The sequence below is a fragment of the Aspergillus sydowii genome (assembly GCF_001890705.1).
Source record: "Aspergillus sydowii CBS 593.65 unplaced genomic scaffold ASPSYscaffold_2, whole genome shotgun sequence".
Lineage (NCBI taxonomy): Eukaryota > Fungi > Ascomycota > Eurotiomycetes > Eurotiales > Aspergillaceae > Aspergillus > Aspergillus sydowii.
The window spans coordinates 3,797,890-3,812,028 of NW_024467860.1; the positions used below are offsets into that span (position 1 = coordinate 3,797,890).

Below are 14,139 nucleotides of genomic sequence, written 5' to 3' on the forward strand. Positions count from 1 at the left end.
TTGCCCCATCTCCCATACCAGTGTTCTGACGGCGTTGGTTTCTCACACAGCTTACTTTGCTCGATGCGTGCCATTTCACGGAAACAAGCCCCCTGGCTCAACCCTTTTGTTTAATTCCCCTGCGTTCGCAAAGTCGCTCTTAAGAGGGGCACAAAATCGACGGACGAGAACCCCCCCGGTGAAGGTCCGACTATTCGCTCATGATCGTGTCAGCCAGCTCCAGTAGAGCCTGCGGTTCAGCCTGCAGTAGCTTACAAGCCGTCGCGCGAGAGCGCTTAACAGGGGTGCTCTCGTCTCCTGCAGCCAGATCGCAGAGTCTCCGGCGCCTCCCGCGATTTCGGTTTCCGCAACCACTGGGAACATGCCAGTCCGTCTGCCAGACACACTCGTCGAGAGCCTTCCATTCGACGCCAGCGTGCCAGTCACATACCCCGCGAATATCGTACCGTGTTGCAGCCTCCTCGTCCAGCAAAACAGGTCGATTCCTCCCCACCAAAAATGTCTATAACTTCAACCCTGAACTTCAAGAGGCCCTTGGCGTTGCTGTCGATGCGCCAACCCCCGCGGTGAAGCGAAAACGACGGCCAGATAGCGGAGAGGATGCGTTCTTCGTGAGCTCCGTTGGACATTACAGTTCATCTCCCGACTATTCCATCGCCTTCGCAGTCGCAGATGGCGTTGGAGGGTGGGCGGAGTCGCGAGTCGACCCGGCGGACTTTTCGCATGGTCTATGCGACTACATGGCTCAGACGGCACTGTCATGGGAAAAGCCTGCTGAGCAACTTCGTGCCAAAGCTCTTCTCCAAGCGGGCTACGACCGGGTTGTCGCAGACGAGTCCATTCGTGCAGGCGGGTGCACTGCATCCGTTGGGATAGGTCTTGAAGACGGCCGTATTGAACTCGCAAATTTAGGTGACTCAGGCTCCGTCCTCCTTCGCCAGGCTGCAGTCCACCACTACTCAATCCCACAAACTCACGGCTTTAATACTCCCTACCAACTCAGCATCATCCCCCCGCGCATGCGCCAGCAAGCGTCCATCTTTGGCGGCGCATTCCTGGAAGACTTCCCCCGCGACGCAGTGACAACAACCCTACACATGCACCACGGTGACGTCCTCATGCTGGCCACCGACGGCGTCTTCGATAACCTGAATAACCAAGACATCCTGAAACTGGTCACAAGCCGCATGATCTACACCGGTGCCTGGACGGCTTCTACAACCCCTAATACTGGCATCACCCCTTCAGACCGCGAAACGCTCGACCGACTTACCGGTCCGGAGGGCCTGTCCTCCCTCATCTCCTCATCCACACCTGAGTCCACCTCCAACAAGTCCAAATCTGCCACGGCCTCCAACCCCCATGACCACAGCTACACTCTCCAGTCGCTCGTTGCTGCCTCCATTGCCGGCGAAGCAAAGCTTGCAAGCATGGATCTCCGCCGCGATGGTCCCTTCGCAAAGGAAGCACAACGCTACTATCCTGGTGATTATTACCACGGCGGGAAGGTAGACGATATTGCTGTTTTGATTATTGTTGCTGTGGAAGAATAATGTTGTCGTTGTTGTCACCTCATCTTTCTCTCTCTCTCTCTCTTATGATCCTTCCTTTCTTAGGCGGAGTAACGGAGGCCGGACATTCGGCATACATATTTGCATATACCTATACGATACGTTTCGTTGGTTTTGGGAGACGGTCTGAGTTGATTTCATTTGTTGTTCAATTGCTGCCATTGCAGCGCGTTCGGTATACCAATACTATACTAAATATAGACGATAGATAAAGTAGATTACGCTGCGCGAGCACTTACTACATTCTCTCGGTTCTCGACGTCGAGTAATGACATTTTTGCCATTTGCTATTTTCTTCCCTTTTATCCTAGGAAGTGACTTTATATTTTCGGTTGTTGGCTGCTGGAATACTGGTAGAACCCTCGAGTCATCTAGGACAACTTAAGAGTCGTTTAGGTAAAAGAGTTGTCCGGAAAAGCTTTTTTATTAAGCCGAATTATCCCACAGCCTCCCTTAGCTTTTCTCTTCGTGTCTGAAACCAAAAAAAAAAGAGAAAAACGGACGACGCACAGCTGTAGCTCGAGAGAGACTGAGGGATATTTGAGAATTAAATGAGAGAACAGCAAAAACGTTCAATAAAACAAGATAAACAAACGAGTCATGTAGTAGATAGAAGCGCGACAGATACAGTAAACGAGTTATTTAAGTGGGCAAAAAGGACTGGTAAAATACTTCCTACGTGCATAAAGTGAGGAATTGAAGCAAGAGGGAGAAAAATAAAAAGGACATGCGCGCACACATACAATATAGATCTGGAAAAGCATTCAGAAAAACAAGGCGAGGAGAGTATCATCACATCACAGTAACAACCAAGAATTACCTTGCCATGCACGTAAATAGTAGTTAGCGGTGGTGGTGCTGTTGGCCTACGCCGCAGCCTCGGCAGTTTTTTCCTCTGCTGCCTCCTCCGCTGGTTTTTCCTTCTTCTCATCCTCTTTCTCTGCGGCCTCACCAGTAGCAGGCTCAGGTGCTTCCTTATCGACGTCACTCTTTGCAGCTGCTGGTGTCTCCTCGGTCTTCTTGTCATCGGCGTCAGGCATAGGGGTATCCTGTTCTGGGGAGTCGAGTTTAGTGTCGTCCTCCTTCTCGGTCTTACTTGGGGTTTCAGTGCCCTCCTTTTCCTTGCTGACACCGTTGGCCTTAGGCTTCTCGTCCTTCTCCTGACTGGGTGTTCCGCGATCACTGTCCAGAACATTCTTCCACTTGGAGAGAATGTCTAGGGCGCGCTTCCGGAAGTTAAATTCTTCGTCGCGTGGGATGTTTGGAAGTTTGATAATCATTCTAAGAACCTTGTGGATCTTAGTTTCGCGGATGATCGAGACCTCTAGGTCACCGAGCTTCTCTAGCTTGTTGAAGTAGACCGACATTTGCGACATTTCTTCTTCCTTGGGAGGGTGATCGCGGGAAATGAAGCCCTTCTGCAGGCGGTGGCGAACAAACAGTACTAGAAACAACAAATGTCAGCTTTTTTTTTTTTCTTTTTTTTTTTTTTGTTTTCCCTTGACAGCGGGCAAGACTCGTACCTTCTCTCTCCCTCTTCTTCTTGGCTTCCTCCAAATTAACCTGGGGCTCAGGATCCTTGGGCACAGAGCCAGACTCGTCGCTCCCCTCGCCAGCTGCAGCCTTCTTTCCCTTCTTGCTTGCACTTTGCTTAGCCTTGCTTGACCCAGCGGCTTTCTTTCCGCTTTCCTCGGTTGGGGCTTTCGGGGTTGTAAGCTTCAGCTTGGTTCCCGTCTTGGGTGTCTTAGAAGGCTAAAACTATTGCATTAGCATCAATCAGGAGGCATGGAAACAAGTCATTCACCTTCTCGCTCTCGGCTTCAGCGTCCTTCTTCCTCTTTTTAGAGCTCTTTGCCGGTTTGCCACCCCCGTCATCTTCCATATCAACATCATCATGAATATCCATGCTCTTCCGCTTGTTCTTCTTGGCGTCCCTTTCGGCCTTAGCGGCGGCCTTGGAAGCTGCAGCAGCCTCTCGCTCCTCCTCTTCCTGTTGAATCGCGCGTTGGTGGTCTGCGAGCATTTCCTTGAAGTGTGCGAGATCATGACCCTCTGCAGCAACACCGTAAGCGGCCACAAGTGACTTCGACTTGCCCTTCTCCGATACATCCTTGCAGGTAGCAGGATCAAGGGGCGTGAGGTCAGTGTTAGGGATCCAGGCGCTAGTTGTCAATGTTAGCGCTAATCGTATTACATACGTCCAAATGTGAAGAGCACGTACAATTCATTGGTGTGAAGGAACATAACAGGGAAAGTTCTCTCAGCGGCGCGCTTGCCGCCGTCGGCGTAATCTTCTCGGTAGGTTCCGTCTTCACGCTGGGCGGTCACAGGACGCGATTCCAGGAGAGTCTGAGGAAGAATCTCTTCATCGCAGAGGATGGCAGGCCACGGGGCGAAGCTGCGAAGACGCGCAAGATAGTAATCGCCAGCTTTTGCGTCGAGCTGTGTGATACGAGTCATGGACTTTTTGCGGTTCAGTTTGGATTTGGTATCCCCGCCCGTAGACTTGCGCTTAGCGGTCGACTTCTTGGTGGACTTCGGTGTTCCGTTGGGCTCCGGGGCAGCAGTGCCCTCGTCGGATTTTTTCGCATCGGCAGATTCAGTAGATGTGTTAGGCTTTTCAGCAGCGGCGTCGGACGATTCCTTCTTGTCCTCCTGCGCCGTTGTGCTTTCTGTATGAATGAACAGCAGAGGTTAGTCAAGCTACTCAGCAAAGGTACAACACAGGAGTACACGCGATCTTCATCTGCCATCGACGGGCAGAGACCCAGAAACAAGCTGAAGCCGCACTCACCAGCAGGCTTTTCATCCGCGCCATTGGCTTCCTTCTCTGTGTTCTCCTTGGTGGGCTCAGTCGCGGGCTCTTGGGAGCCAGCTTGAAGCTCCGCAGGAGCGCGCTCAGCAGACGCCTCACCAGCTTCCGGGGCAGGCGCCGAGGGGGTGGTGTTGGCTTCAGCCATGGTTCTCAGCGGCACTCAATAATAAATTCGAGTAGCAGAGAGAGTTCGGGTGGATGAGAAAGAAGCCTAAACCTTCCTGCAAGAGATGGTTGGAAAGGTCGATGTGGTTTTCGGTGGGAGAGAAAGTGGTGGAGAAGGTCGCGACGCCGGGAGGCGGGAAGTCGACAACGCGTTGCACTGGGGGAAAAGGGAGCTCGCAGCCCGTAAATGACGCAACGATCGAGCCCAGCAACAGAACACAAATATCAACGAAACTGCCAAATTACTTTCTTCTCGCAATCAGACACTTGATACTTGATAGATTTCAGAATTCTCTGGTGAAGGTTTAGCGTCTGCTCCGTGAGCCGAGATGTGAATTCACTTACAGGGTAGAACCTGGTAGTAACTGGCAGGAGCCCTCAGGTGGCAGCGACAACAACGCCGTAATGTTTAGCTTAATAGTCACGCGCGTAGAAATAGCGAGACGTGATGAAGCAAAAGCGGTTGATGGAGTATCGATGATATCCCCCTTGTCCCTAGAACGTTTGACGCGGGTTCTGGACGATGATTCTCCAACCCCTCAGAATGCGGAGAAGCTACAAAGCAACACGAAACAGTCAACCAAGCTGAAACGATGGAACATCGAAGCACTTAGACTTTTTAAGGGTTCTGTACCGGAAGAGTGATGTAGCCGGATGAAGAGTGAAGCCGTTCGCGACTGGCCGGCGCGTAACTTGGCGCACGCGTACAGGGCAGTAAAGTGATAACAGCCGCGACTAGACGGTTCCGTCTACTAAGGTGTCTGTCAAATAAGTCAGGAAGTGTTTATTGTACGCTTAGAGGGGATGAATCACAGACCTATCGCCACAGCAAGAGGCAGTCTGGAGTTTTTCAGGACTGACTCGGAAAGTGGAAGGGCAGGAGATGATGTTAAACCCCGCGTTCGCTACCGACGATCTAAAATATTGCAGGGCGCAAAGAACAGCAGGACAACCTTGGTGGGGGTGCCTTGGTATCCTCAAGAAAAAGTGCAAGTGTTTGGGGTTGGGGGGAAGTGACGAAGAAGTACAAGTGGTCGGTCTCCATACAACTTATCTATGGATTGCGCAATGTAAGCAGCCCCAGCTTCTCGCGGACGCTGAGCTTTTTTTATAGCACGGTTCTCATCATTTCCCAAACACAATCTTTCATTTAACAACCTTTTCACCGCAAAGGTGGTTTTATTTTTGTTTTGTTTTGTTTCCTTTTATATCTGTCTTGCGCTCAAGAGTACTTGCTTATTCGCCTCCATTTGCGACAAGAGGAAATATATATAGTCGAGATACGCTTTTGAATTGCTATAGTGATCGGTAGAGAGTACACAACATATATTAAGATGCAACGGGAGCATGCGCCAGGAAAGGTAAGCAGGTTGATCGTAAAATTGTTTGGCTGCGCTCATTTTTTTGAGATGAAGACTCACAAATATACATCCTTGACTAGGAGAGCATCAGAAATGTTCATATACAAATACACATGCATCAAGGACTAAACAACCATTTCATCATCTCTGACACTCAGTATGATATTAAATATCTGTTTATGGTGATTAATTATACCCACTCCCTCCTAAGGATAGTGGGAAAACAGTGACCTTAAAGGTAAGAAATAGGTTATGAAGAACCAGCCAGGGTTAAACCGTGATGATCACGATGGTTAAAAGGGGATATCATCAGAATGCAACATAATATAACGATTCATAGGCGACCGCCCCATGAGTTCAGGCAACTATCGGCGTGCATCCAACATCACTATCGCCAAACCATTGTTTAATATCCCCTGCCATTTCCGCTGGCTCTGGCTTGTGTATTCGGACCACCCAGAGAAAATAATCTTCCAACGGTAATAAATTCAAAAGGACTCCATTGAACTTCCACCCCAAAGAACAAACCATGGCGCCAGCAACAGCGTCGAGAATAAAGTGATTTGCTGTTGCGACAATCGCAGCGAGAATTATGGATGGATAGGCAGCGCCGAGGAATAGACAAATCAAGCGGTGTCGTGATGGGATATGCATCCCAAAGGGCCCAATGCGGACTCGAGTCGAGAGGCGCTGATGCGCCGGTAGTGGAATTGTCATGATGGTGAGTCCGATCATAAGAGAATATCCGAAATGCAGAGAGGGCATTGCAGCTGTCGGGTAGTGAGTACGCGACGAAATGAGAGAGGAAGCAAGGCTGTTATTTACCGTATTGATTGCAAAACCTATTTTCGGTCCACACACTGCCAGCACCCTCGGCTCCGTGTACGGTATCCACGAACCCATAGCTGCGCGCGAGCTTCCCTTCGGGTCCTTTGACGTCCTTGTCGCTCAGCAGGCGAGGCGGCATACATGGCCACAGAGTGAAAACAACAAATGCAAGAAGATTGCATACGGCTAATGTGCGTCGACGGGCTTGATAAAGGAGCGGCCCTGCTGGCGAGCCACCCTGAGGTTTCCCCAATTGGGATTCATCGGGTCGACTTCTCGTGATAGTGTAATAATATAACCAGACTAAGAATGCAATGGTCCCAGGAATATGAATGAATGAATAGATCCAATTGGTCCATCTCATGAGTAACGGGTGTCGGAGGAAAAACTGCTGGATCGGGACTTCCCAGAAAAGCCCCAGGGCTTGTTCGATTTCAATAACTTGCAAGGCATGTCTCCGCGCTACGTCGACAGTTCCTTCTTGTAGAGTTACGGCAGTGAACGCTCTCCCTAATTGGTATGTCTGCACGTGCGAAGTTAGCCTCTTTTATAGTTCAAGGTGATCCAAGGAAGAGGAAATGTTTACCCAGTAGACCAACGCCCAATACCAACATTCGGCCAAGAACGGTAACTTTCGTAGCAGGCGACTGAGGAGACGATCATGGAAAACAGCAGTGTTTGGCGAGGTAAGTTCGAATGTCCACAACAGTATTCTAACTTGGCGGGTGCGCCATGTCTCCTGTCCGAATCGCGAGTGTGACGGAGACAGTGGTCGACTGCTTAGAAGACCGTCCTTTGATGCGGGCGAGGAAAGACCCGACTCGATGGAATCCGGCGAGGCTCCACGTTGGCGAATTGGGGATTTGGCGCGAGAACGTCGTGAGGGAGGAAACGAGCCAGCGGTGCGATTAATCCAAGTGCCACCAAAAAGAAGGACAATGACCACCAGCGGTTCCAAAAAAGCTCCAAGCCCCATGATGTACTCCTGGAAGACTGGCTGGCAGCCTTCGAGAAAGTTAAATAAGAAGAAAACGAGCGACGTGAGGTGACGGAGGAGAGAACCGCCGGACGGAACAAGAATAGGAATAATGGATAAGCCAAAGTAGCATCACCAGATTCACCACCAGGACAAAGAACGCCCCCGCTTGATTCGCCTCTGACCGGCGTAAAAATTAGATAAAAGTCGTAGCTGGCGGACGCCTGACGGTACCAGGTAAAGCAGGCGAGAAAGAGAGAGAGCTGATATTACTCACGGCCGGAGGGTGCAGCAGCTGGTTCCTTCTTTTTATGCGGGCACACGAGTATTTATTGTACCTCGTCAGCCTGCCTTCTGCAGTGCCCAAATTCCCAGGACAGACACATCCCTGCTGCCTACTTAAATTCCGTGTCTCTTGCTGTCGACCATCATCATCACTGGACGAAAGTCCCCTGAGTGGGGTGGCTTTACACTTGTGTATTCACCTGTGTAATGTAAACAAAACATCGCTGCTCAGTGCTCAGTGCTAACAGGGTTGCCAACGGTTGCCAAACACAAAGCCGGAACTGCCGGGTTCCGGAGGAAGAGACTGTAATTGCTTCCAGCGCCGAATGCCTCCAGGCCACAGGGCTGTTTCTCGGGCCTCAGTGGCCTAGTGGAGACTGACGAGCCTGTTAGTCAAACAAGTCTGGGCACATTGGACCTGGTTGACCAAAGAGACCCAGAGGTACTCCTCGAAGCAGCTCTTTGGAGACGTCTTCGAGTTGGCGAACTGTTCTGAGACGCTTTGCAACTCTGAGATGATAACCAGGCCAAGTCGGCTTGATTGCGGATTCAGGAGCAGCATTGTGTGTACCAGTTCCTAACTCCGTTGGGCTCCCCAGTTTCCAGCTTCCAATTTAAGATTCAAGATCCACGTCGAGCCAATTGCGGCAGGAGGTCGTGCGGGCTGGGTGGGGAGCGCTCAATGGGGCCCTATCACCCGGCGTGGTATTATTGACCATAAGGCTGGTACGGCCATTACGCCGGGATCTCTCCAAGCGCAAGCCCACCAGCGGCTTTCCACCACCGACGACGGTTTTGCTTTTGAGTCCGAACAAGCCACCCGCTTGCGCACATCTCTTTGATGCCAATCAAGCCACCGTCGAAGTCACAATCTTTGCGCTCGTGATCAAAGCAAGCACACGCACACGGGGAGAAGAATCTGAGGGCATATTGGAGGTAGAGAACCTTCATACCCAGACTCTCGGGCAGATAACAGCGTTATACTAAGTAGGCATTTTGCTACAGATAGGTGAATATGGAACCCATCTCCGAAACGGAATCGGAGTACCTCTGGCTCTGGAGTGCCGAGGCGTGGGCTTCGTCCCACCCACTCGACTTTGACTGTATCTGAGTCTATAAGGCACGCTATGGATGTTGCTGACTGCGATTTGATATTTTTGTGCGAGAGATCTCGTCATAGCTGGGACCAAATCCCACCATCCAATTTTCAAAAGTGGAACTTGGCTCGGGCTGAGGACGTCGATAAGTCGAGGCAATGAAACTTCAGAGCTGTTTGTTATGGGTCAAGTAAGATGCATGATAACTGATAAGGCATAGGTACGGAGTACTATTGGAAAATCGCAATTATTTGATGTGTCAAATACGACACTTGTCATTGCCCACTCATACGGGAATGGTAGCTTCGGTGCCCGACAGGGTGTCTCTGAGATTGCAAGCCCAACAAGCAGAGCGTCTCGTGTTACCGTACGTATAGTTGACTAGTTGTTACTTGCTCGGGGACGGATGAATAAACATGTCAGCGGACTTACGGTAGCGGACCATCACCAGGTTCCGACTACCGAAGATCGCCGCGCATGGCTCCGTAGTCCGTACATTGCTCCGCACTGATTTTATGAATTGCATAAATGCGACCTCCGAAATCCATGGTCCAAATTGGCTTCTTGCTCAACCTGCGCTAGTTATGAGTTCTAACTTTTCGCGAGATTGATTACTCCGGAAATACTAACTGAATTTTTGTGCCAACCCTCCAGATTTATATACGATAGGACCAACGGGTTATCTGATCCAAGCTACCTACTACGTACTAACTGGGGATGACATCATGCCCATCTAATCTACACCGTCTTGACTTCATAGGAGTTGCCTGACCTCGGAGCGACTGGAAAGCCTCACTATACGGGATGGATGATGTATATATGATGAAACCCTCGCTCACATGAGTAAAAAAATACTCTGCTTTATATGCTGTCCATCGTCCCATGCCGACCTGTATCCATCATAGTCGTAATATCAATATTCGACCAAACTTAATTGTTGCAGTGCTTTCAACCAACTAAAGTAACCGGACCTTGATACCCGTTAATTCCGACACCATATAACCCTACAGTCACAATGATGTCCCCAATAGCTCGAAGTGCTGCTCTTTCGTCGAGAAAGGCCTTCGGTTCAGCATTGCAGAAAGCCGCCGCGCCGCCAGTATGGTCTAGGAGCTTGTCGACCACAGCCCCTGCTGCGCAGGAGGCAAATGTCTTGCTCCAAGATAAGGCCAACGGATTTGGGTTTGCACGATCGAACCCTCGACCAAAGAAGCCTAGAACTAAGGGGGTGACAGAGATCAGAGGACCGTACTATACGGTATGTACCCGAGATACATACTGGCTAACAGGGGTAGAGGCTGATTTGCGATTGTAGGTGATGGGCAAGAGATATCTCGCTGATGTTCTTGAGACGTAAGTTCTGGTTTACAGATGACAATGAGACTCGGATTAATGCTGAGAGGTTCACAGGATGGGAACACATGTCGACGGACTTAAATTTGCCGGAGGCTCTTTCTCGCTCTTCCCAGAGAAGCCTCTCAGAGAGTTGATTGACCTCGCACATGAATACGACGTCTACGTCTCAACGGTGGGTGTCGACTCTATAACTGGCGAGATGGACCCTGACTGACCTTATGCAGGGCGGATGGGCCGAACATCTTCTCACACACCCAGACCCGAACGCGGTGTTCGACAAATATCTCTCGAAATGCAAAGACCTAGGGTATGCCATATGCCCAATCCCACTGTCAGTTCGAGTCTAACCTGATGTTGTACAGATTCGACGTGATCGAGCTTTCGTCAGGCTTCCTGTCATTCCCTGAAGAGGACTGGCTCCGCCTTGTCGATAAAGTCCACTCGTACGGACTAAAAGCGAAACCCGAGCTAGGTATCCAATTCGGAGCCGGCGGCGACACCTCAGCTGCTGGTCTCGAATCACTCGGCACTTCAGACCCTGGAAAGCTGGTGAACCTGGGGCAAAAATTCCTCAATGCGGGCGTGGAGCGCCTGATGATCGAGTCCGAGGGCATCACTGAGAACGTAAACTCGTGGAGAACGGACGTGGTGTCTAAAATTATGAAGGAGCTTCCACCTGAGCGTGTCATGTTCGAGGCAGCAGACCCCCAGGTGTATACCTGGTACATGAGGGAGTTTGGCATCGACGTTAACCTGTTTGTCGACCATAGCCAGATTGTTCAGTTGTCGGGTTTGCGTCATGGTATCTGGGGCACAGCGGACACTTTCGGAAGACTTGTGTCTTTCCGACCTGAGTAATGGAGGGATAATATTTCTCGCTCGTGCCAAAATTAGCTGTAATGTATGGGTATGATAGCAAATTGAACACCAAATTCATGATCAAGATGGGATATTTGCGAGTAATCGCGAGGTGTTGAATGGTTGGTAGATCGATTGATGCCTGAGGTGTCTAATGCCGATCTTACCGGTCTCGGCAGACGCCAAGCCCGATGCCTTCGCAGTCTGGGGAAACCGAAGCACTTGCACTACACTTCCAACACACAGCTTTCACCTTTTCTAGTTGTCCACGGCACCTCAAAAAGCATTATTCGCGTTAATTTAACTGCTATACCGCATGGTATGGTTAACAACATATCCCACGGGTAGCCGAATCGGCCTTTTCCTCGACAATCGATAGATTGCTGCTCCGGCTCCCCGCATTGACCGCCGTCCGCACAACTTGTCGACGAAGAGCGATTGGTCTGGATACAATTGAACCGATCCTTTTTATGAGCTTAAATAATCGCGCGCAGTATGCCCCGAGCTAGTACCGCACCCGGAGCCCGCCTACGGTGCCGTCGAGCATGCGACAGTTGCAAGAGAAGGAAACAAAAGTGTAACGGGGAGCAGCCTTGTACGATATGCGTACAGCGCCGCAAAGAAGCGGAGTGCCATTTTTCGGACAAGCCAGCTCGGTTGCTCCGGCCCAGCAATGATCCCAAAGAAGCGATGCTACTTAGCGAACACCTGGTGCCCACTCCGCAGCGGCGAACGGCCATGGACCATCTGCTCAATTCTCTGGAGGACACAAGCGCAAACATAGAACAAGATGTCGGAGATGATAAGGATGGGGCGGCGCCTGTTCCAAAGGTTGCGCGATTACTTCGAGATGGCCAAGGAAAATTTATGTATATTGGGGACTCTGCGAGCTTGTCGTTCCTGCAGAGCGTCCGCCGCATCGTTTCGTTGTCAATCGGGCGGTGCGAATTCACGGAGGATACATCACGCCACTCTATGTTAGAGGCTTTCCAAAGCAGCTCAACTACACAGAGCGGGCCGCTGATCGAACCCCCAAGCAATGATGAGGCGCAGCGGCTCGCTCGTCAGTATGTCTTGGCTACTAGCCCGTTGCTGGACCTGTTTGATCTCGAGGAGTTTCATCCGCGACTTGCAGATTGGATTGGGAATCCGACAGGGGATGAAGATACAGTCAGCTCAATTTTTTATCTCGTCCTCGCAATAGGTGCGCAAGTATCCGATACAAACCAAACTCTAGCCGAGCAATATTTTGTCAGTGGCCGGCAACTTGCCTTCTCGGCATTCACCGAGACCCCCAGTCTGTATACCATCCAGTCCTATGTTCTCATTTCTATGTACATGCTTGGCGCTTGTCGCCGGAATGGTGCGTTCATGAACCTCGGCATCGCTTTACGGGCTGCATATGCAGTGGGCATTCACCGAAAGGACGCCAACTCCCTGTTTACTGCGCGGGAACGGCGGGCTAGGGAACGAGTGTGGAAAAGTCTTCGTATGATGGATTTATTTCTCAGCGCTTCTCTGGGCCGTCCACCTGCCACATCAGATTTCGATTATGATGTACGCGAGGATGAAATCTCCCGAAGAGAATCAGTCCTGCCACGGGATCAGTTATCGACAACCGTTGTATCCCTGTGTCGCATTTTCGAGCGAGTTCTTACCGAGGTGTATATGCGACAGGTCGTATCAATTAACGTTGCGGAGAATATTTCTAATCAGCATCGAGCTTGGGTCAGGAACTTACCCCCTTTCCTACAAATGCAAACAGAACGATTAGATTCCAAATCACTGGAAGAGAACTTGGCCGCGGCACATGTATTTGGGTCATACTACTGGTCAATCATCCTTTTAACACGGCCTTTCCTCATCTTCTGGGTGTCACAGTATGTGAGGCACAAGAAAGAAGCTTCTGGAGTCCCCGAGGCCAGGAATGCTACCTCCCGCCTCTCTCTTTTCGCCGATGCCTGTGTCTACTCTGCTCTGCGCGGCCTTGATATCGTAGACGGCCTTTCGGCATACGAAAACTTACCGCGCAGGCTACCGTTCCTAATAAATTCCGTTTTCAACTCAGCAGTGGTCCTGGGGGCCGCCTTTTTCGCCGATTACGACAATTTTCTTCCACTCGAAGAGGGCATGAATAAAGCAGAGAAATTTCTCGGGCTCTTTGTGCCATACGATCCGCACGCCTGCCGCTTCCTCCAAATTGTGAAATATCTTCGAGCTGCAGTAGCCGAGTACGTTAGTCGACGAAATCGGCAATGGATGGAACAGCGCAGCCGACAGGTCGACCAGCTCTTTGGCCAAGTAGGGCCTGCAAGTGAACCGTCTTTAGCAGTTGATAGTATGCCCGTACGTCGACCCGGTGAACCTACGGCGCCATCTCCTTTATCTCCGGATAAGCTCCCACCAGCGAACCCTGCGCCGTCGCAGCCTCCCGAATTACCAGCACTCGCACCCCAAGACCACAACATTTGGGACGCCCTATGTGGCGCGGCCGCAACAGGGGGGCTTCCATATGACTCTGCGATCTCTACATTGACAACTACGGGGATACCAATTGGGTTCTCACCCGACGGCACCATGCCATCTGGGATGAGGGCGGAGCCTGGAGGTCAGACGCCGCTTTCTGATATGATATTGTCAGACAATGGCCTTCTCTACATGGCAGAGGATCTTCCGGTATTTGGACTTTGGGATGATACATGAGGTCGCCTTCAGTTCGTCCCAATTTCCTATTATGATATGATCAGCTTCCTCTGATGCTATGGCTCGTGGGGCTATGGTTGAATTTTGTGGCAACTGGGCCTAACGTGAAATCTGCTCGAGAGAA

General features: G+C 50.8%; 4 protein-coding genes across 4 annotated transcripts; 2 read left to right on the top strand and 2 right to left on the bottom strand.

The window, feature by feature from the left end:
• Nucleotides 1-200: 200 nt before the first annotated feature.
• Nucleotides 201-1,553, top strand: ppmA (type 2C protein phosphatase PTC7; the record flags this gene model as incomplete). Its single annotated transcript, XM_040841452.1, has 1 exon — nucleotides 201-1,553. One exon carries the CDS (start codon nucleotides 201-203, stop codon nucleotides 1,551-1,553), a length of 1,353 nt encoding a protein of 450 aa, XP_040706970.1.
• An 884-nt stretch (nucleotides 1,554-2,437) lies between these two features.
• ASPSYDRAFT_143626 (PWWP domain protein) lies at nucleotides 2,438-4,531 on the bottom strand (the record flags this gene model as incomplete). The annotated part of the gene is made up of 5 exons (XM_040841357.1): nucleotides 2,438-3,015; nucleotides 3,095-3,323; nucleotides 3,376-3,733; nucleotides 3,793-4,243; nucleotides 4,366-4,531. The coding sequence occupies 5 exons, from the start codon at nucleotides 4,529-4,531 to the stop codon at nucleotides 2,438-2,440; spliced, it is 1,782 nt and encodes a 593-aa protein (XP_040706971.1).
• A 1,579-nt stretch (nucleotides 4,532-6,110) lies between these two features.
• On the bottom strand, nucleotides 6,111-7,823 carry ASPSYDRAFT_694197 (phosphatase PAP2 family protein). Its single transcript, XM_040850468.1, has 3 exons — nucleotides 7,327-7,823; nucleotides 6,738-7,263; nucleotides 6,111-6,682 (listed from the first exon to the last, which is right to left on the bottom strand). The coding sequence occupies exons 1-3, from the start codon at nucleotides 7,714-7,716 to the stop codon at nucleotides 6,270-6,272; spliced, it is 1,329 nt and encodes a 442-aa protein (XP_040706972.1). The 5' UTR covers nucleotides 7,717-7,823; the 3' UTR covers nucleotides 6,111-6,269.
• Nucleotides 7,824-10,113: 2,290 nt separating this feature from the next.
• On the top strand, nucleotides 10,114-14,015 carry ASPSYDRAFT_55829 (uncharacterized protein; the record flags this gene model as incomplete). The annotated part of the gene is made up of 6 exons (XM_040849098.1): nucleotides 10,114-10,356; nucleotides 10,414-10,451; nucleotides 10,509-10,626; nucleotides 10,679-10,761; nucleotides 10,817-11,308; nucleotides 11,807-14,015. 6 exons carry the CDS (start codon nucleotides 10,114-10,116, stop codon nucleotides 14,013-14,015), a joined length of 3,183 nt encoding a protein of 1,060 aa, XP_040706973.1.
• Nucleotides 14,016-14,139: the final 124 nt, after the last annotated feature.

Excerpts from the sequence above, each read along its gene's own strand:
- ASPSYDRAFT_694197 (XM_040850468.1), bottom strand. The coding sequence starts at position 7,716 with ATGGGGCTTGGAGCTTTTTTGGAACCGCTGGTGGTCATTGTCCTTCTT. Across the intron at positions 7,264-7,326 it reads ATTGGGCGTTGGTCTACTGG|ACATACCAATTAGGGAGAGC; the intron begins GTAAACATTTCC and ends TCGCACGTGCAG. Across the intron at positions 6,683-6,737 it reads TAGGTTTTGCAATCAATACG|CTGCAATGCCCTCTCTGCAT; the intron begins GTAAATAACAGC and ends ACTACCCGACAG.